Source organism: Perca fluviatilis, chromosome 13, assembly GCF_010015445.1.
Source record: "Perca fluviatilis chromosome 13, GENO_Pfluv_1.0, whole genome shotgun sequence".
Taxonomy (NCBI): Eukaryota; Metazoa; Chordata; class Actinopteri; order Perciformes; family Percidae; genus Perca; species Perca fluviatilis.
The window spans coordinates 24,024,649-24,046,613 of NC_053124.1; the positions used below are offsets into that span (position 1 = coordinate 24,024,649).

Here is a 21,965-nt window from a genome sequence, read left to right on the forward strand (position 1 = left end):
CCACATCGGCCCTCAGGGTTGGAATTGAAACAATGACGCGCATACTGCAAAGTCTTAGCTGGTCTATTATCTAGAAGCAAGACTTAAAAGTATATGTTTAGAAATTTTGTTTAAAAAAAAGTTTATTTTATAGAAAACTGAAATGACCGAGTAGGCCAACCTTTTGTCCCACAGTTTACAAAAATAAATTCACAGACAAGCTATTCTCAACCCCCTCAGGGTAAACAGGTGTGCTGTCTAGCACTCAAGAAGCTAATCTCATTAAGCACATGCACAAACACACACACCTATGTACAAAGCACCTGAGATACATAGCTGCCAAGGGGCTGATTTGAATTCTGAACTCAGTGTTTTTACAACTGACAAAGCATAATAAGGGCAAATGTTCCTGTGGTAAACACAGTCATCAGATCAGCTTCTGTGCTTACTGGAAGAATTACCTGCAATGAATACAAGTCTGTCTGGTGTCGAGTCAGCACCCAGAGGCTAAACACCATCAATACACCTTTTTTTTTGTTTTAGCTGAGGCAATACAGGTTTCCAGTCTTATTCAATCTTATCTTAAAACAGGAATCCATAACTTATTTGAATAAACACATTGACAAAGTTGTAGAGCACTTGGCAAACATAAACTAGGCTGTCAGCTGCCACGTACAAAAAGAGAATGATTCCTTGGAGTGTATCAGGTTACCCTTTTTTAAGCTTTCATTAAGTATGACCCTATCTAAATAATAGTTTCCCCCTCAACAACTTCAATATGATACATACTAAACAGCAGAAGCTCTTCTGTGACTTGTGAGTTTCAGTGATGAAGTGTCAACACAAAAAACACACAAAGTGAAAGGTCCCATAATCCAAATCCAACAGAAATTCCCTTATTTCACCTGGTCTTTGCCATTAGGCAGTCCATACGTCTGTGGAGGAATGTATCTCTTAAAAAGAGAGAGGATCTGGTGGAACTGTCATTTCCTGAGCGTCAGCATGGCGTTGACGTCCCACAGCAGGTTCCTCATCTGATCCATCAGAACCTTCATCTCCTGGTTCTTCTGGCGTACCTTCTGCAGGTGAACCAGGAGGACACAGTAAAACACCTTAAAGCACATCAACCATAGCTTTCGCATTTACCATTCTTACAATCACAAGCATTCAGAACAGAACCTATCTTACTCACTATAGTCATTATCAATAATTGAGGCTTATTTATGATAATACCTGCTGGAGGATTTTAAGGGTAAAAAAAAAAGATACTTTTAACTGTTTTGCTACTATGTTAATAAAACAAACAAGCCTACCAGCTTTAGGCAAACCTTTCCACTACGATGCCACTGGCTGCCTGGTGGCAATTTCCAAAACAAACTGAAATCTTCATCCCCGCTAGAATAATGTCTCTAACATTTACAAAAACAACCCTGATTTTAACTTTACTTAAGCTGCACACTATATATGGTTTCTGTGTTCCATCCACACCAGCAAGGTCAGCACTGCCACCTAGAGGCATTTGCAGGGGACTTTAAAAAGCTAAATATCTAGTCTTGCTCAGTGTTCTTTCTAAACCTAATGGGAATCCCACTTGCATTTCTAAGAGCAAATAGCACAAAAACCTGAACTGCCAAGAAGTAATATTGTGTCACCCAAATAACAGATTGACGCAATTTAAATAGTTGCAGAAATGTTGGACTTAAATGATCTTTAAATTATGCTAGATATGTTTGCTTGGTCTAGCAGCTAGACCAAGTATCACTTCAATATCTGGCAATATGAGGCACATTCTACTAATTTGTAATTACTTTACAGCATGTACATACCTGCAAACTCAGAAGGGCTGAAAAAGGTGACACATTTTAAAGGTGACACCCCCCCATCCCCGTCCCACCGGAGAAGAAAATAAAGGGAAAACACAACATTTTCCCGGTGCTTAAACGATACTTTTAAAAAGTATTTTTATTTTTTATTTTTTTTTTTTTTTTTTAAAGGAGCACAACACTACATTCGGCGACATTATAGAATGGCTTGTTTATTGCTAAGGCAAAATTAAATGATTTATTAAAAATGTAATAACAATAACTTATAACAATAACGTATCGCTAGCCTGACAAGCCAGAAGAGATGTTGGGTCTGGGAACTCACCATTGATGGAGCTCAATCCGAGGGGCGGGATAAACGGTTGTCTTTCAAATTCCCTCTGCACGCAATAGGATAGCGCCACAACCAACCAGAGCAACAAAGAAGGTAGCGAAGCTAGTTGATAGATTAAACTTTAAACTTTTGCCGTATCCGGTCGGCAAAACTCCGAACACATCTTCCTTTTTTAAGAAGGACTTCAGTGCCGTTCTTTGTTCTTTTCTCAAAGAAAAACTTAACTCCAAGTCTTACAGAAGACCGCTGTTCCCAGCAGCCATAAGCCCGCCCACCGACTCTATACACGATGTGATTGGCCTGACCAGAGTTTGGTTTAACAGCTCGCAAACCAACGGAGAGTGCCTAGACCCCCCTGGCTGCAAATTAAATTTGCTGCCGCTAGGGTGCGTCTAGATTTATAGGCTAACTTATTGCACCAGTAAAAGAGACAACAAAAAGAACCACTGGATGGGAAAAGGATATTTTACAATAACTTTCAATGCAGCACGAGGCTGGCGAGGCGAATTTCAAGTGAACGCAACATCTGTGTTGTTTTTCAGACAACGGCAGCAGCAGACTGTTGTTGGAATCCTCTCCAGTGAAATACAGACAAACTTTTACACAGTTTATCCGTCAGCATTTTAACCGGGTTTACTCCAGCTGCTAGCTAACGTTAGGCTAACGTTACCTGCTGCCAGGTGTAGTGTTAACTAGCGTGACATGCGGCGATGTTTAGGTTGCCTCTAACGTCCGTTTTCGGAGAATCAGAGAGAAGCGCAGGCATTTCAGTGGCACCAAAATCCACGTTGCAATTCGGTCCGGTAGATAACGGTCGTTAAGGCACCGGTGCATCTACACGATTCATTCACATTTTCCCATTCAAAACGGCGATTTTCGCCGAAAAGCAACTAGTTTGCAGGTATGCATGTATTTTATTAATTAGAGCTTGGGTTACTGCAGGTCAGGAAAACTACTAATTGTATTGCAACCTGACAACAACATAGCAAGGCGTAGCTGTCACTACTTCACTCACTACTTCAGTGCAGAAATGATGTGTGACAGTTGTGACAAAAAGAAAACAGGAATGCACCTCTAGAACCTCTTTTCTCTCCTGGTTGACAGCAGAACTGCAGGGCTCCACTTTGACAGAAACCAGCTCCTCTCCAACATATGGCAGAAGCTGAGGACACAGAATACATACAAATCAGTTTCTTCCCCCTCCTGTCTATGACTGCCTTAGGTTTTGATCCTGAAAGAACCTAGGTGTGGATCCACGGGGAATTCTGCAAATGCATACAATCACGCCCTAATCAAAGGACAGAAAGAGTAAAGCTCATTTTCAGTGATCATGTTTTCAAGCAATATTCATAATTTATTTCCTTTAAAAAACACAGAATATTTGAAAAAAAAAACTGCATGAACATCATCTAAGCAGAGGGCTCCTTCCTCACCTCTGATGGCCCCTCCTGCAGGTCAGAGGTCATCTCCACACAGCGTTCGTACAGGAGCCGCAGCTTTCGGAACAGCAGGGCGAGCTGCCGTAGGTGTTCCTGGAGCTTCCCAAAGCGGTCCTGGTACATCGCCTGGCTCTGGGTCACGCCATTAGGAAGCTACATCAAAGACACACAGCGTCGCTCATCAGTAATCTGCAGATATCAAAACTAGTTGGTTATTAATATGAAGACAGTATACACTTTAATTGTTGTTCTTTCATTTGTCCTGTTTAGTAAAAGGCTTATACTGTCAGAATTTCCCACTCTGCTTGTTTTTTTTTATAGTGTATTAGATATAAGAACATGTGGATGGTGATTGGTCAAGCCTGGGTAAAAATGCATGACAACACAATTTTTGAGTCCATGCTGCTTCTTTACTCTACTGCTGTGCTACTGAGTTTTCGGTGAAGGAAAAAAATAAAAAAAACTTCTAAACTTTAATGGACAAGGGCAAGCTGGAAGAGGTGAGTGATGCACTTAGAAACACAGTGAGAGACAATTAGAGACACAGATCAGGAGGAGATAGACGGATGAGTAAGCTAGATGCTGACAAGCAGATACGCCAGAAAGGAAGATGGGACAAATGCAAACTGACAGACACCAGAGGAAGGAGACAGTAAAGACTAGATAGTATAAGTTAAACTAAAATTGTGATCTATGATATCAGTAAAGAACAGAATTCTAATATTCGGTCCTGCCTATAGGAGGTGAAAAACTATATATAAATAAGTAATAAAACTAATAGAAAATAACGATTAGTCTCAGTCCAATGCAACAGCAAGACAGGCTAACCTGTTTTAATACACACATCTCTGACACTTTGTCAATAAAAACTCAGGCTTCACAAAAGAAAAATCTGTTTTTTTTCTGAAATGTAAGCCATGTTATCACTATAACAGTAGATCCTACACAATAAGAAAATGTATGCGCTGATGTTAGCAAAACTTTCACACCATGAGTGGACTGCTTTTAAATGTGGACCCAGGAAGACTAGCTGTGCTTACATACCTTTACACACCAGGGACTTTTTGTTTGTGCGATTATTTCGCACGTCAATATATTTTATCAAACTTTTTTTTTGTCATGAGTAGTTTCACACAGAATGCAAATAAAAGGGCACAGCTATTGGGGACCCTCAAATAAACAAAACTAAACTAAAGCCTAACAGCATCTCACATAGAAAAGGGGGGTTGACATTCCCTGCTATTTCAAAACATTATCTTTAGCTAGCTAACAGTGTCCATTACCTGCGTAGCTCGTGTGATCTGGAAGATCTCCATGGTGCGAGTGACAATGTCCTGGACTGTCTCCTGTCCAATCCGACAGAGGAAAACAGGGGAGATCTCCCTCAGGGCCCCCTGATGGGGCATGGGCTGCTGACCTGCAGCAGAGGCAGCACTGGGGGGCAGGTGGGGCTGCTGCTGAGAGGGCATCCCTGTCATCCCTGGCTTCTGAGGTAACGAGGCTGCCATCACTAGCTAGGCAAATATGTGGGAAAGAGATGATAGTGATGTTATGAACCCAGTATTCATTGACTTGTGCTGATGTCACAAATGGGGCGACTCACACACGTCACATCACAAGCTAGCTAGCTAGCAGTTAGTTCATTAAAATTACTTTAACTTAGTGTGTTTGGTGCATAATAAACATGTGAAAACAGAAGAAACAACAAACAATAGAGCAAAGTAAAGCAACAGTCAGAACATAAATATAGAATAGAAATAGTACAATAAGACATACGTAAAAGACACTATGACAAATATGTACAATATAACTGTTTTAAGGCCGTACGGTTTTGAGCAAGGTGCGCAAAATATTAATCTGGGTCTGCAAAAGTTCAGTATATAATATGCGCAATGGCCAGGTATAATATTAACGTTAATAATAACTATAGTAGCTAAAATAATACTAACTCAAAGTTTCCAAATGATCATTTTACATAAAGTCTTGACGATGTAACGTTGCTGTAACGTTACTCTATTTGCTAACGTTAACATAAACTGTAAAAACATACTCCCACGGTCAAAACGTCTATTCTTGGCTGCACTAGCTAAATTAAAGATACTAAATAAACACAGCGTTTTTACTGACTGACAAAAGCTAACCTTGGAGGCTAAACAGGCTAGCCTGAACAGCCTGACGTTAATGTAAAGCGAATGTAAAGACTCATACTGAGGCTAGCTAGCTAGCTAGTTAGCCGCTAGCCAGCCAGCTACCTAACTAGCGGCCAAAGCAGAAAACCGCTTACCTAAATTAACTTCCCTCTGTTAAATGCTGTCCAGATATGTCCGGCTTGCTCTGGTAGTTGCGTAAATAACGTTAGCTTATTTATTATTTAAAATAAACATAATGAGACCTTTCCACTTATTTCTTTCAGAAAGCGCTGCATGTTTTTAATCATTGCGTCACTTCCGGTCACAGGACACATTTCCCACCACTAGATGGAGACAGTGTTAGAACCATAAACATAATATACTATGTCTATGGTTAGAAGCATATATTATTAACATCACACAGACATCTTGGAAGCATGCAGTGTTTAATTATTACATATTTTATTATTGGATTAATATTAATGATGCATGTGTAAGCAGCAATAATTGAATATTTATGCAGATACACTTTTTTTTCTTGGACACAGAAATAATGTATTTCAAAACTAAATATTATTGCCTTTTAGTTTTATCAAATACACTTTATTCTGTTTCTCATAATAAAATGTAGAAATTACATAAATTAGCCTGCCCTAATAGGCCATACTAATAATAAAGATAGACCGTTCAGGATTATATGAAGGTCATATGAGTGAGACTTTGCCTTGAAATCTGGCCAGCCCTATGAGATTTGTAAATGGAAAATCATGTACGTGTTAACCTGCTTTCTTTATTTGTTAAACCAGAGTGGCTGACTTTATCAATGGTTTACATAAGATCAAAGGTTGCCCTCATGGTAGACGTTTTAAGGAAGTACATTTTGTTTTTTGAAAAGGTGCTGTTTAAAAGGCCTTTTGTTGACCTTAACAAATGCAAGGGAAATCCCCAAATAGGTATATAGCAGTAGCTGATTAAAATAAAAGGCAATACAGTTTAGTTTTGAAATACATTATTTCTATGTGTCCAAAGTTTTTTCAACTTCCTCCAAGGTCGGATTAAATTAAGCAGTGTGCAAAGAACAGAAAATAAATACAATCCTGCAAAAATTGATTGTGAAGCTGGAAGCAGAGGTATTTTACTTTTCCCTGCTCTGTGTCGCTGCAATAAGTCATCTATGCTCTGTTTTGACTCTGAACTGTTGGGAGTTTTTTTCTGTCTCCGTCCTTTTGTTTGTGTACTTTGGTATTTTCATAATGGTTGTGTGCTCACGGCAGAACGTCAACCTGGACCTTGATAGTATCCTGAGGGAGATTTGGTTTGCAGGGAGGCATTAAAGACACAAGAAAACACTGATGACAATGTACAACATCACCTAAATGAGGAGTTTGGAATGGGTTCTTCAGTTTATTAGTTTTATAAACGTTTCATGCTTTTATTTGACTCTTTCACACGTCATCCATTGCTCATTGTTGCAACCATGTACTCTAAAGTTTTGCAATATTGAGTTTATATAAACATGATTGTCTGAACATCTAATGAAACATCTACAAGACCCCTTCTCTCATCTTTATAGCTGAACTCAGTGAATTTACCGACCATTATATAATGCAATCAGTAACTCTCATCATACAAAACATGTAACAACAAAAGGGTTAATAACATCTTCGATATCAGAGCAAGACATGGACCTTCAAAAATGTATCCTTAGCTAATTCTACAAATAGAAAGAAAGGGAAAGAAAACATTATAGTTTTACAAATTAAATACACAATAGCACTAATGATAAGGGCCATAGTGTTATCTGAAAGAGGCAAATGCCTGATACCAGGAAATATGCAGCACATTGATAACACAGCTGATAAAGCACCACAAAGGCTCGGCTGTGATCTCATACGTGGACAAGCTAACTTTTCTCTCTGTCCTTGAGGTTGTGTGACAATGATCAGAGAAAAGTGTGTTCAAGTTCAATCAGGAGATTCATTATTTATTTTTTAATTATTATTTATTATTAACAATTATTTATGTGCACAATAACATGATAAATCTGAAAAGTCTTTGGCTATTAGAACAATGTTCAGTCATCAAATTCCCATCGTCACTGTATTTTATAGAAGGTCCAGAAGCCGTGAGTAGGGTAGGATGAAATAAATGAAAAGGGAATGAGAGAGAGAGGAGAACATTTAAATATTGGCAGCGAAGATGTGATTGGCTGATAGAGATTGTGCCTAAATCTGGTTGGTTAAACTAAAGAGTAAATGCCCCTAACCAGCTGATAAGAGAAAGCAGGAGAAGAGAGAGAGAGAGAGACAGAGAGAGAGAGAGAGAGAGAGAGAGAGAGAAAGAGCAATGAGAATGAGTGAATAACACACGATGGTCTTCTTGACTGAACTTACTCTAAGCCTTATTAGTCGCATGTGAATTTGTGGGTTGCATTTGTGGACAAATGTAGTCATCTTAATCTTGAAATAATTTAGGCTACGCAGAGTTCTTGTGAGAATTGTGTAACTTTTTACTTTTTCCTGAAGCCTCTGTGTCACAGCCTTCCCGCTGTCATCGCTAACCCAAGAAAATGGGATTGATTTACTTTCCCTTAAAAATAGATAACCTGAAGTTTTATGGGAAGATGAATTAGATCTTTCTAAAGTAAAACACTGCAAAGTTAAAACTGGAAACATTGTTATTCCAAAATTGATAATTTTTTGTAATGTGAATATTGATTGACAGTTGAAACAAGAATATCATTATTTCATGCACAAGTGCAATGAGGCTGTCACATCATTGCTTTGCCTATTACAAAGTGATAAGATGCCAGTTTTTGCCTCAAGTATTTTTGTACAATCTGGATATCAAAAGCTAAACATCACAGTGGCACATTCCATTCTGCTTGCTTCAGTTATTCCAACATATCAGCTGCTAGTCAACAGGCAAGGTGCAATCAAACGTGCTTTATTCCCCAAATTTGAATCAGAACTATTTTCATTTGGGTTGGGAATAATGTCAAAGTATGCAGAGAAGAATTGTGGTGTTATCGAAGCCACCCTCTGACGGGTTTCTGTGGTTACATCCCATTTTTTTAGGGAAACTAGATCAATTCTCCAATGTTGTCTTATTTCTCTTCCTCAAGTTTATCTGAGCAGTTGCAAGTCTCCCTCCATTTGTTTGTGTACTTCGCTATTTTCATAATGGTTGTGTGTGCTCACTGCAGAACCTTAACAGTATCCTGAGGGAGATTTGGTTTGCAGGAAGGCATTATAGACACAGAAACACACTGATGACAATAAACAGCAGCACATACATGAAGAATTTGGAATGGGTTCTTCAGTTTATAGTTTTCAAAACGTTCCATGCTTGAATTTGACTCTTTCATACGTCATCCATTGCTCATTGTTGCAGCAACTCAGTGTAATTATATCAGTGTTTTAGTTTTAAGTCAGGTTAACTTAAATCATCTTGCTATTGTTATTATGAGTTAGGTCTTGTAACTTAATATTGTGGTTTGACCAGCTTAGCTTATTGTTAACGTTGGTTGCAAACTTTGCCGCTTTGTTGTTTGGTGCTGGGCAGGTAGTGGACAGTAAAAAGTTTATCAGAGCAAGACAAGGAACAAGGTTTTTTATTTATTTTTATTTTTTTACTGAAAATAGTTACCTGCGTTGGCTCAAAAACTACGCTATGAGAGCAGTGGGAGTGAACAGGAACAGAAAAGTTACAGGCTGGTAAACCAAATACAATAGAATATTGATTAAAGACACTTTAAGCCCATAATATTTTAACATAATGTTATTGGTTAAGTCAATTGTTTCAACTTAATTCATTTTATTGGTTTGTTGCGTTTTCAACTTTTGTGTAGTGTGATGTTTTGAAAAGAGTTTATTGGCAGTGTGTATCAGGGCAGGTACATCCAAAAAGCCATGAAATGGTGTTTAAAGTCTCTCTAAAGTAGTAGTCTAAAGTCTCTCAGTAGCAGTGTTTGGTTCAAAAACCACGCACGCTTAGGGTCTCAAGGATTTTTGCAGGAATAAAATCTGGTTGTGTTACACATAACTACTGAAAAATAAAGGTGCACAGCACACCAAGTAATATAATATTTCCTGTAATATGGCAGTATGTATAGTCCTTGGTGTCCAAATCCCAGACACAAATCCCCTCAGCATCATTTCATCAGTGTGCTTTAATCTCCAGGGCTGAACTGGGAATGTATTGGTGTAAGTAAAAAAACAAAATGTAACCCTGGCTTTGGAGAAGACATTCAGTATGATCTACTTTTAACAAAACACAGTGAAAGACTGATACACACAGGCCTTTTTTCCTCATGCCATGATTCTAATCTACAAATCACAATTTTTTTCTCTGCTCTCTCTTATCATTCATACTGCAGGTCAAGTTGGAAATGCTCCAGAGCACTGTATATATTTGTTTTTCTCTCTCTGACGACTAAGAGTTATCAGCATCAGTGTTATGGAGAGCTGGCAGGTATAAAGGGACAGACAGAAAGGTTGGGAGAGCCGTAAAGAACAACTGAAGACCAAGATGGGGAATACAAGAATGCTTGTCCTTTGTGTCTGTTGGACCTTCATATTACTGTGCTGCACTGAGGTAAGGGACACTTTGGATAGTGGTAAAAAAACAGTTCAGCCTCTCTGAGTAGTGGACACTGTTTGGACAGTGGATTTATCAGGATTTTGAACACAAAGCCCAGCTGCCTTTTGTTTTTCTTGCCTAAGTGTACCTTACCTACTAAGTTTCTTGCCACAGTCAAATTAGTCTGAGGTGAATGAAACATTCAAATGCGTCTCAAACGCAAATGGAGGTAAATGAAACAAATGAAAATGCTTCTTTGGTACAACAAGACATTTCTTCTGCTTGGAACAAAAGATCTCTCTTGCAAAACGTAACACTTAAAGAAGAGAAATTAAATAAATGATAAAATGAGTATGAAAATAATAAATATTCATTCTTGACCTTGGAAACAGTTGTCACCACAAGGTCCAAGCTGTTCTGGAGCTTTTGCTTTAGCACTTTAAGGACTTCTTATCAATGTTGACTTAATAGTGAACATTGAAAGTTCATTCTTGACCTTGGAAACAGTTGATTTTGTGTTTGTAGTTCATTTTTAACTATTAAAAAAACCCTAAACAAGAAAAGAAAATCATTGAATACTTACTACACTAATACACTACTACAAACTGGCTCATTATATGTAACTACTTTTAAAAAAACATCAAATTTAAAAGCTTATGAGGGTTAGTCAATGCATTTTATTAACCATGTCATGTCATAACTGTTCCACATCTCTGTAATTATGACCAGGAAATTTTTTTTTATAGCTCCTCCACTGCTATAATTCTGAAACAGAATAAATTAGACCTGCACTTGATCACTCATTCCTTCTTTTGCTGCAGGGAGCTTTGGTGTCAGCCACGGGAGTGCTCCTGTTTCCAGATAAACTAGATGATCTATCAGGGAAAATAAAGTGTAGATTTGGACTAAAGGGGAGATGAAAAACAACAGAGACACATATCCTGTGCAATTAGTTGAGGGCAGAGATGTGCTGCAGGCCTCTAACCACCTACCTGGCCTGACCAAGGTTCAAGTCTTCATGCCTCATGTATTCATTGGAGTACATAAGGCACTACTGTGTACTGGAGAAGCAGGTGCTTGATCTTTACATGGTGTAGCAATGAATGATTTGTCACAGAGACAGTGTGCTGTGGCTTTATGGCATTGACTGACAGTATAATGCAGGCAGGAAATAGTAACAGTATACCTTGGTGTTTAGAATTTAGCCAAGTAATAAGAATGTAATCGCATCTTCTTATCTTCTTAATACTGTTATAAATAACTATCATTATGTCTGGTAGTATCATCCGTTTGTCTGCTTTTTTCGGGTTTTTATCATTTATATGGTTAAATTTTTGTTTCTTAAAGGGTTAGTTTACCAAAGATACATGTTTTCTCGCTTACTTCGAGTGGTATTTATCCTAAAGATAGTTCTTTTTCTTTTTCGCTTTTTCCCAAATACTCTGTGCTCTGAATTATCACATCTGTTGTGCAATGCAAACAGTTTTTATTTTTTATTTTTTACAGGAGAAACCTATAACATCCGCAACAGTGTCCAGCAACAACACCAAACCAACTGCCACCCAACCTGCAGCAGCAACCACACCACTGCCCGGCCATTACTCTACTCATGTAACCTCCAAAAAACTTCCAGCACCTTCCACCTCCTCACGCAACACAAGTACCATCACTCCATCACAGCAGCCCACAAAGTCCTCTGGAGCCACGACAACTTCAGCTGCGACGTCTGCCTCTTTGTTCGGGTCCTGCAGTCAACTCCTGGTGCCTGCGATCTCTGTTCTGATCTGTGGTGCATTGGCCTGAAAGTGTAAAACCAAAAAAAAAAAAATTCACCTTTCCTCAAGAGAAAAATTGGTTCTTATTTAATGGCTCTCACTGTGACTGTCATACATGTGTCATATTAATGCTATGAAGTGCTTTGTTTGCACTGAGCTCTTTTCTGCTTTTGATCACACAATCTCTTTTGATCACACAATCTCAATGAATTATGTATAATGCCATGCTTCAGATTTCAAAACTATATCTTAATTCCAAATAGCAAAATAAACACAGGATATGACATGTAATTAATTGCCATAGGACTCTAAATGTATTTATTTATTTTTTTTAAATGGTGGGAACCTCTTGGGGAAAATGTCAAAAGAACTGGATTAATCCTACACGCTGATGGACATGGCAGAGTCGCAACTGCCATCCCATTTGCATTTTGGTTGGCTGTTTGAGTTTGAGTTTTTTTTCTCATGACTCTGCTTACTGGTGGCTTACTGTAAATGCAGCAACAGGTGTATGAATCAATGCCCAACTACCGAGTTTTGATATCAGCTGTACGAGTATTGATTTATTCTAATAAAGATCCCCAAAGCTGCTTTAAAGAGGGCCATTTCACTATGCAATTTAAATGTGGAACTCTGCTTTATATTACACTTCATTCAACAAGGTGAAGCTAGTCAGGATATTACTTATCTTTAAGTAATAATCAGTAAGTTTCTCACTAGATTCTGCAGACAATCACAGCCATAAAAGAATCACAAATAGCTGCAGTTAGATAGTTGGAGGCACTTTGCTGAACAAAGACAGCAGAGCCAGTATCTCTGACATTGATATCTGGATTTGTTTCAATTGTCTCAGTGTGAGGTTTTGCATTTGTGGTTCACAGCCGGGGTGGAGACTGAGGAAAGGCTTCCTGGAACAGGTATCAGGTGAAAAATCTGAATGCCTTATAAAAGGCCAGCCTCTGGAAAAAAAACACTTTTTACAGAACTCTCGGCAAGGATACGTAAGTGTATGACTGGGCCAGACTGGAATTGAACCTCATGCGATTTCATGTGACAAATTAAATTGATTGAAAGAAAAGAAAGATTAAATAGCTGTTAAAACAGTGAGGCTTTTGCAAGATATCTCCACCTGTCTTTTTGTCTTCAAGAGGAAATCATCTTTCATCCAACATGAAGTATCTTGTCCTGGGGCTGTTTTTCCTGGCTCTGCTGGGATTCATCTGTGCACAGGTAAAATCTCTTCACTGGCTGTTGAGTACATAGACAGGGAGATGTAAAAACCTAAATCTAAAAGAAGAAACTTTGGATTGTATCAGAATCTAAATCAGAAAAGGGTTTATTGCCACAGTAAGTTACACTAACGTGAAATGTGCCTTGGTGATTGGTGCATACATAAACAAACATATTAAACATGATTATGAAATAAACAATAAATAGAGAAACAAACAAATAATTACAAAATAGCTGTTTAGCAAAAGAAAAAGGTGAATGGGTTGAGTGCAGAATGCAAAAAAATATATAGTTTGTGCAAAGGGAAGATGTATTGTCCAGGATGAAGGTTTATGCAAAGTGCAGTGACTAGGGGTGGTGGTGGGGGGTGGTGGGGCTGACTGTAGAGGGAAAGAAGTTTTGGCGTGAAGTTTTGTTCACTCATTCACTAACCCATAAGACTTATTCATAACAGTGACATGTCAAACCTTTTTATTATCCTGCCCTTGAATTTTTCATTATTAATGCGATTTTGTCATTTAAAACAATGTCAAATTTGGAACATGCATTCATAGCGTATTTTTCACAATATTAAAGACAGTATCATGCTCCCCGTAATTATACAATGCCATGGTATGTCTTAAATCTCTGTTTGTCTCCTCCTCTATCCTTCGTCACATAGACTTCACCATCAAGTAGTAACACCACAGAGATGCCATACAATAACACCGCCAATACAACCTGGCCATCCATTTATACCACCACTGACAACGACAACAATACCACTGGTTCCACACCCACTGGCTCCAACCCCACAGTATCCAACCCCACACGCTCCAACCCCACATGGTCCAAACCAACAGGCTCCATCCCCACAGGCTCCATCCCCACAGGCTCCAACCCCACAGGATCCAACCCCACAGGCTCCAACCCCACACGTTCCAACCCCACAGGCTCCAACCCCACAGGCTCCAACCCCACAGGATCCACCCCCATCAGTAGCCAGACCCCCACGATGGTGACCAGACCCACATTGATGACGGCCACAGTGAGCATGACTACAAATATCGGACAGAGCCACATCTTCACCTCTGTCAGTCTGCTGTTTGGATCACTTGTTCTTCAAGCACTTTGGTAATAGAGGACAAACATCAGTTAACATCAATTGTTTATGAAATTAGGAAACGATTAGTGAGAGTCACAGTGACTGTAAATTAACATTCAGATAACAACTTTGACAGATTCTCAATCAGATTCTGTGAAGGATGAAGCCGATGCCTATGAATCCTAATGAGTTGAAGCGTGTTTGTTTGCATTTTAAGTGAATACTGCAGCCTGATCTGTATTTGAGTTTAGCATATCCTAAATCAAATTTACCCTTTGTGCATAATGTAGGCTTATTATTTGTCCTGCGTGAATATATTTGTATTTAATCAAATAGCTTATACTAAACATTTTTTCTTGGTATGTCCAAAAAAATGATAAACATTGAAAAAAATAGTACTATTGACGTATGTTATATATGTAGAAAAATTACAAATAAAAACATATTTATATTTATATATGATTATGTGTTTTGAAAGTAATAAGTTCATTTTTTTTTACAGTGCATATTTCTTGAAATCATAGAAATTAAAAACAAAGCTTGTAAAATATGTAGAAATATGATGTGCTTGATCTGTGATCTATGAAGTTTCTGATCGGTTGATGTATTGTGTAAAAATTATATTTGAGGAGTCGGGGCAGGGAGATAAAGTTTATTCAAGAGGGAGGCTCCACACAAGCTTCTGTTATGTGTTATAAGGATAATTTGATACAAATACTGAGCCAACACCCAAATATTTTTCAACAGCCAATACTACTACATCACAACTACTACATCACAACTATTTTCATATTTGCCTTAAAAAGGAAACTTTCAGGTAATAACAAATAAAATATTGTGGGACTAATTTCCATATTAACTCACATACAGTAGCAGATTTAAATTATACACTGTATGGTATGATGGCATATTACAGTAAGTCTGTGACAGAAGAACAGAATAAAAGGGTAAACAAGCATAAATGATGCGAGTAAGCAGGTACAGTGACAAAGATGGTATCACTTATCTGCCCTAGTATAACCAAAAAATCTTCAATATGTGCCAAAATAGTATCTGCTGATAAACCATGTTGATCAATTTGATCTGCTAATGATAGCATGCTATCTCGGAGCCCACCAATGTCTTCCATTCTGTCCGCACTCTCACTTCGCCCGCCTTTTTTTGCCCATGGCTCTGTTCTGAATGTGAGAGATAGCCACGCCCCCTGATTTGCATATAAGGAAATAAATAGAGAGGGAAATCAATAAATTAGAAAATAAAAGTCCACGGAAATAAATAAATGTGGATTTATGAAATAAAAGTCTCTTGAAATAAATAACCATGGACTTATGGAATAAAAGTACCATGAAATAAGTAAAAGTAAAACCTTTTAATATATTTATTTAACTAATTGATTCATTTATATATGAATATTTACATTTATTTAATATTGAATAAAACAGAATTCCATACTATTCCACAAAAGTGTCATTCACGCTTTTGTGCTACAACTCCCAGTGGAGGCTCAAGCTGTAAAAAGTAAAATAAAATAAATATAAAATAAAAGGAAAATAATCTCTTCTGTTGACTCTGACACCTGGTTGCAAAAAATAAAAGAGTAAAATAATTCAGTAGACAAATTAATAAAAGGGTAAAGTAATAAAATATTCAACAGAAAAAACTAACCTTCAAAACATGGTGATATGTGGACCTTTAATGACACCTAAAGCAATGTTAAAGCTATAGTGCGTAGTTTCTGTCGCCCCCATGAGGAATTCTAAGTAATGACAACAAAACTGTCGGCGCGTCCACATGATAACAGCCTTACGTTATCGCGCAAGCCATTAAATGCAAATTAAAGACAGTAGCAGAGTTTGGAGATTGTCTCTTGACCAAAAACCATATACACTATGGGCCCTATTTTAACGATCTAAGCGCACAGCATGTAGCGCATGGCGCAGGTGCATTTAGGACGTGTCCAAATTCACTTTTGCTAGTTTGACGGTGGAAAAAAGGCTCCGTGCGCCGGGCGCATGGTTCAACGTAACATGCAATAAACCAATCAGAGTGTCATCTCCCATTCCCTTTAAAAGCCAGGCGCATTTGTACCTTGTATGCTGTGCACGTGCCTAGGTGCATTTTATTAACTTGCCGTTAAAATAACAATGAAATGCTTCGCTATTGACTTTAGACCAAGTTTTTGTTGGTCAATGGCGCGATCATTTCCCGCTGCCTCAAGATACCAATACGCCAAGAATGCACCTGAACACACCTCCCTGTAAGACCAGCACGCCCATGGGTGCTAAGATGGGCACAGGTGCATTTGCTATTTAAACGACGTGGGCGCTGGATGGGAAATTGACAACTACGTCGGTCTTAAACTAGCAAAGACACTTGTGTCAGGCCTTGTGCTGCGCTACGCTGCGCTGGGTGCAAGATAGGGCCCTTAGTTTCAAGGACTTTTTCTGGGAAAAAATCTTGACAATGACCTTTATCCTGTGACTCAAACTGTTACACATGAGGAAATAATATTGTTACCTATTTGATCATTCATTTGTCAATTATTAACAGGGATATGTCATTTTTATTGGTCATGACTGCACCAACGGACAATCAAATAAAACATTAACATGAAGCTACATCAATACAGGGAAGTCTATATATAGCAGTCTGTCATATAGTTTAAATTAAACCAGATGTCATCACAGGGAGGAAGTAAAATATTTTCCATCATTGTGAGCACCAAAAAACAAAGAGAATATATTCAATTCAGTCTTAATGTTTCCTAAAGTTGCCATGTGTTCTAAAATGCACATCAAGTATGAAATTTGACTTTGGGGTTAAGGAAGATAAGCAATCATTGGGGGGTTAGCTGAAGGGGATTGCTATTATATTATGAGAATTCATACTTAGAACTGAGCAGTGTCATAAAAACTGTGAAGACCCTTTTCACACACACACACACACACACACACACACACACACACACACACACACACACACACACACACACACCCACACCCACACCCACACCCACACCCCACACACACACACACACACACACACACACACACACACACACCCACACCCACACCCACACCCACACCCACACCCACACACACACACACACACACACACACACACACACACACACACACACCTCCCCAAACAACTTCCTGGATGCAGTGCCAGGTTTTATTGTACATCATAATTTCACTCCTACCCCTCCTGAAAGGTGATATTTTTGTATAAAAGCAAGAACAAAAAGTCTCATGTCAGTTCCCCAGAAGAAAGTAGAAGTGGACCAGGTTATAGTGGGAGAACACATCCACCTGCGGTCTGTGCAACAGGATATTTTCAGTAACATTTCTGGTGCATCTCTGCCTCCTCTCGGCTCTCCACTATGAAGATGTTGGCTCTGGGATATTACATACTGGCTCTGCTGGCACTGGCAATGGTAACTACCTATACACTTTTTGAATTGTCTTCAAGAAAATACTTACTTACTTACTTTTCTATCCCTGCAGAGATACATTTTTTTTTGCCCTTTGCACTTTGCACATAACAAGATTTAACCAACAAATATAAATAAATAGGTGCCTTAAAAACTTTGGAAAAGTCAGAGGGGTTGAGTCAGCCCGTGACTTGTCTCATTGTCCTGAAAAGGTTAGATAGGTTTTCCATGTAATTTAATAGGTCTTGACAGCCATTAAATATGTATTATACTGCTGTAATTGTCATAGAGAAATGCTTATTGTCACTGCCACAAATTGTTTGATCATTAGGATTTTCAGAGAAACATGGTGCTGATGGAATACATTACAGGTTAGCAAAAGGACAGAAATTAATCTCTAATCCAGCTGAAAGAGAGACAGAGCAGCGATCCCCTACTGCTGAACATCTATTGTATAAAATTAAGTTGCATGTTAAACCAGGTCGGATGGATGAAAATAAATGGATTAATATATTATTAATACATCACAACATATATGTGGAAGGCTGTATGGTTACCATATACCTAGTATACTAGTACTAGTATACACTAGTAAGTACTAGTATAGTAAGCTTCAATGTGTAATTCATTTATTTTTTAATTCACAAAGAGGCCAATTTATATTCGCTATAATATGCTGGATTCATATCATTGTATATTTTCATACATTTTAATAAAAAAAAAAGAAACATATAAAATATTTTTTTAACAAAATTTGGCAGCCCCCCCCACCCCCCTGCACTAACTCTGAGGACCCCCTAGGGGTCATGGACCCCCTGTTGAAGATCTCTGCTCTAATGCATTGCAATGGGAAAACAGAGCTAATGTATTATTATTCACTGAAATTTACTGGACAGGACAGCACTATAATTGAAAACCAGTAAAAACACAAGTAGTCTCTAATACAATGACTTGGGTAAATCATGTTCATTGATAGCTGGTAACCATGGAAATAGAAATATTGTTGGCGTACACACTATAATTTTTGTTTCTAACACTGATTTAAATGACGTTTACACTATATTACCGCTCAGGCTCAAGGGAACACTACATCTGCTGCTACCAATGGAACAACGACCACAAGTGGTATGACCACCAAAACGCCAGCTACTACCACCATTTCCCTAAACACCACGTCAACTGTTGCCCCAACAACCACTACAACTTTCGCCCCAAGCATCGCTACAAGTGGTGTGACCACCAAAAAGCCAGCGACTACCACCATTTACCTAAACACCACGTCAACTGTTGCCCCAACAACCACTACAACTGTCGCCCCAAGCATCGCTACAAGTGGTGTGACCACCAAAACGCCAGCGACTACCACCATTTCCCTAACCACCACATCAACTGTTGCCCCAACAACCACTACAACTGTCGCCCCAAGCATCGCTACAAGTGGTATGACCACCAAAACGCCAGCTACTACCACCATTTCCCTAAACACCACGTCAACTGTTGCCCCAACAACCACTACAACTGTCCCCCCAAGCATCGCTACAAGTGGTGTGACCACCAAAACGCCAGCGACTACCACCATTTCTCTAAACACCACGTCAACTGTTGCCCCAACAACCACTACAACTGTCGCCCCAAGCATCGCTACAAGTGGTGTGACCACCAAAACGCCAGCGACTACCACCATTTCCCTAACCACCACATCAACTGTCGCCCCAAATATTACTACAAGTGGTATGACCACCACAACGCCAGCAACTAAAACCACTTCGCTAGCCACCACTACATCTATGTCTCAGACAACCACTACGAAACCTATCACCCCAATAATGACGACAATGACAACGTCAACCACCAAAACTACCACCATACACAGTGGAGGCTCAGAAGTCAAAGCTTCTTTGCTGTTTTCTGTTGCGCCATTGTTGCTCTACACGCTCTGCTGCTGACCTGCAAAACTCGCCTACAGTAATAAATGACTCTTGTTCTTCAATGTGTCAATGTTTCTGAGTGTAAATGAAGGTTGAGTTAGACTGAACACAGGTCCAAAGAAGGGACTGAAGGATCAGGTAAAATCTACAGTATGTACATTATGAATAAAATGTCCAGATTGTTCTTAAATTACTGTAACTGTGTATCCTAATGAATTTGTTAAATCAGCAGGTAACCAGAAACATGTAATGAAATGGAACCAAACACTATGTGGCATCAGGAATAACTTTTTATTAAGAAAGTAATGCGATGATTGAGGCTACTAATATGTGTGTGTTGGAGCTGACTCAGAGCTCACTATTTCAATGTTTAGTCTTAAAAGTGTGCGCTTTATGTTAGACAGTTAGTTAAGACTAAACTGTGATTGTTATCCTGTCTGTATACATACATGTATGTGTATAGAACATCAGGGGGCTGTTTCACAAAAGCAGAATTTATAAATCCAGGATAATTGATACACTGTAATAAATTTCATGTTAGTTTAACTTGGAAATGCAAGTTCACCTGCTGCCTTGAAAATCGAAGTTCACTCAACTTGAAGACTGCCTTTGTTACTTTGTTACAAAATTTAAGTTAATGAGGTTGATGTAACTACAGTGTTCTAGTTTTGTTACAGTTGTTCTTTTAGTTGATTTAACTTTTTATTACTTGTTTTAACTTCATACTTTAAGTTAAAACAAACAATTTATTTTCTTTAACAATGCAAGAAACCTTCCTTGCCTAGTATAACAGACATACTTTTCTGCTTTATTCCAACTCACAGTTTCAAGTTTAAACAACATAACCACATTTATAGCAGAGATAGCGTGGGTGCAGCCGCCCCAGGGCCCTGTGCGAAATAGGGGCCTCTCGATCTTACGTCACTCGACATAACAACATAAGAGGGCCGCTAGTGAAGTGAAACGCCACAGATTAATGGCTAAAGAAAGCCTATTACTGCTCAAAGTCTAATGCTTTAATACTCCAGCTCTTCTTATCAAACGTAACAGTCACTTAACTCAGTGGTTCCCAACCTTTTTTCCTTGGCGCCCCCCCTACTCATGTCTAAGAAAGGCTGAGCCCCCCTCACATTAAAGATAATGGAACAGTGACTTCGAAGGTCATCGTGGAAGTTCATGTCATGTCGGATGCGGCGGACGCAGCAGGATGCAGCCGGGAATTTAACACAACTCTATTTACCGCCTTGCATCATGGGAATTGACCAGCCAATGAACCAATTGCACCTGACTGCAGTACGCAGATCCGGTTTGGGCTAAATGTGGGCAGAGCTAAAGGTTTGACCTTTGAAAAGAACTTTCCCTTTCAATTTGAGAAGAGTGAAATTCACAAGCCGTTGACAGGTACTCCCTCCGCCGGTGGCACTAGTGCTTTCTTGTTTGCCACAACACGTGTTATATTTTAGTTGAAATTTGAATAGGCTACATCACTTATCTGCGATGTATAATTCATTTATTGTGTCCATGCTTTAACTTTGCCGTGGAAGAAGAAAGGTTATTTTAAACTCAAAAGGCAACTCTTTTTTGTTGCAACACACACACGCTTTTTTTGTTCAACTGATAACTTACATACCTGAGTTCAATCAACACATACATATCTGACAAAAAATTAAAATAGTCAACCCAATGAATAAATGCAAGTTTAACTTTCAAAAACTCATAAAGTTGAGTTCAAAATCCACAACTATATAACTATATAACTATGTATAAGCTTGTTCAGTTAAAAATAAGAAATAAGTGGACATAACTAAATGGATCTGTAATATTTTACAGTGTAAAGCGAGGCTTGACCTAGTCTAATCTGTGCAGCCTGGCTTGGTGCGTTTCACGAAGGCCAAGCCAAGCTGAGGAGGAGAGACTAAGGTTGAGCCAGGATGAAGTAATTCAGACAGATGCGCGTTCACGGCTTTCTTTAACAGACCACGATGTCGATAAAAGATTTACTGATACTAAAATGGAGAATACGTAGGCTATTGTACATACTTTACACAAAGTGAGCAGCAGCTTCTTATGGAAGTATGACAACGTGAAACACATTATTTTTATTAAAAAAAAGAAACACGGCCACTGTAATGAAACAGCGAGAGAAAGCGTGGCAGACTATCGCAAACCGCCTGAATGCGTAAGTAGCCTAAACATATACATTAACTGACCACTGCTCTGATTAAAACCG

The 21,965-nt window shown here is 38.7% G+C and overlaps 3 protein-coding genes across 6 annotated transcripts; 2 read left to right on the forward strand and 1 right to left on the reverse strand.

Moving 5' to 3' along the window:
• Positions 1–96: 96 nt before the first annotated feature.
• Positions 97–6,036, reverse strand: zgc:114119 (uncharacterized protein LOC619273 homolog). Of its 4 annotated transcripts, none has more exons than XM_039819197.1 (5): positions 5,860–6,036; positions 4,859–5,085; positions 3,570–3,728; positions 3,209–3,298; positions 97–1,058 (listed from the first exon to the last, which is right to left on the reverse strand). In XM_039819197.1, exons 2-5 carry the CDS (start codon positions 5,081–5,083, stop codon positions 963–965), a joined length of 570 nt encoding a protein of 189 aa, XP_039675131.1. In that variant the 5' UTR covers positions 5,084–5,085; positions 5,860–6,036; the 3' UTR covers positions 97–962. The 4 variants fall into 4 exon arrangements, with proteins under 4 accessions (XP_039675131.1, XP_039675130.1, XP_039675134.1 ...); XM_039819196.1 differs by having other exon boundaries at positions 4,859–5,089; XM_039819200.1 differs by having other exon boundaries at positions 5,968–6,022.
• Positions 6,037–13,053: 7,017 nt separating this feature from the next.
• LOC120570715 (salivary glue protein Sgs-3-like) lies at positions 13,054–14,796 on the forward strand. Its single transcript, XM_039819201.1, has 2 exons — positions 13,054–13,290; positions 13,952–14,796. Exons 1-2 carry the CDS (start codon positions 13,231–13,233, stop codon positions 14,405–14,407), a joined length of 516 nt encoding a protein of 171 aa, XP_039675135.1. The 5' UTR covers positions 13,054–13,230; the 3' UTR covers positions 14,408–14,796.
• A 1,509-nt stretch (positions 14,797–16,305) lies between these two features.
• On the forward strand, positions 16,306–19,797 carry LOC120571844 (histidine-rich glycoprotein-like). The gene is made up of 3 exons (XM_039820936.1): positions 16,306–16,314; positions 17,669–17,810; positions 18,881–19,797. The coding sequence occupies exons 1-3, from the start codon at positions 16,306–16,308 to the stop codon at positions 19,564–19,566; spliced, it is 837 nt and encodes a 278-aa protein (XP_039676870.1). The 3' UTR covers positions 19,567–19,797.
• The last annotated feature ends 2,168 nt before the right edge of the window (positions 19,798–21,965 follow it).

What these genes read in the sequence shown, in the direction of transcription:
- zgc:114119 (XM_039819197.1), bottom strand. Translation starts at nt 5,083, where the DNA reads ATGGCAGCCTCGTTACCTCAGAAGCCAGGGATGACAGGGATGCCCTCT. An exon ending in TGCAGGAGGGGCCATCAGAG is followed by an intron (nt 3,299 to 3,569) that starts GTGAGGAAGGAG and finishes CTGTGTCCTCAG; the next exon opens with CTTCTGCCATATGTTGGAGA. An exon ending in AGAGAAAAGAGGTTCTAGAG is followed by an intron (nt 1,059 to 3,208) that starts GTGCATTCCTGT and finishes GTTCACCTGCAG; the next exon opens with AAGGTACGCCAGAAGAACCA.
- LOC120570715 (XM_039819201.1), top strand. Translation starts at nt 13,231, where the DNA reads ATGAAGTATCTTGTCCTGGGGCTGTTTTTCCTGGCTCTGCTGGGATTC. An exon ending in TGGGATTCATCTGTGCACAG is followed by an intron (nt 13,291 to 13,951) that starts GTAAAATCTCTT and finishes TTCGTCACATAG; the next exon opens with ACTTCACCATCAAGTAGTAA.
- LOC120571844 (XM_039820936.1), top strand. An exon ending in CTCTGCTGGCACTGGCAATG is followed by an intron (nt 17,811 to 18,880) that starts GTAACTACCTAT and finishes ATTACCGCTCAG; the next exon opens with GCTCAAGGGAACACTACATC.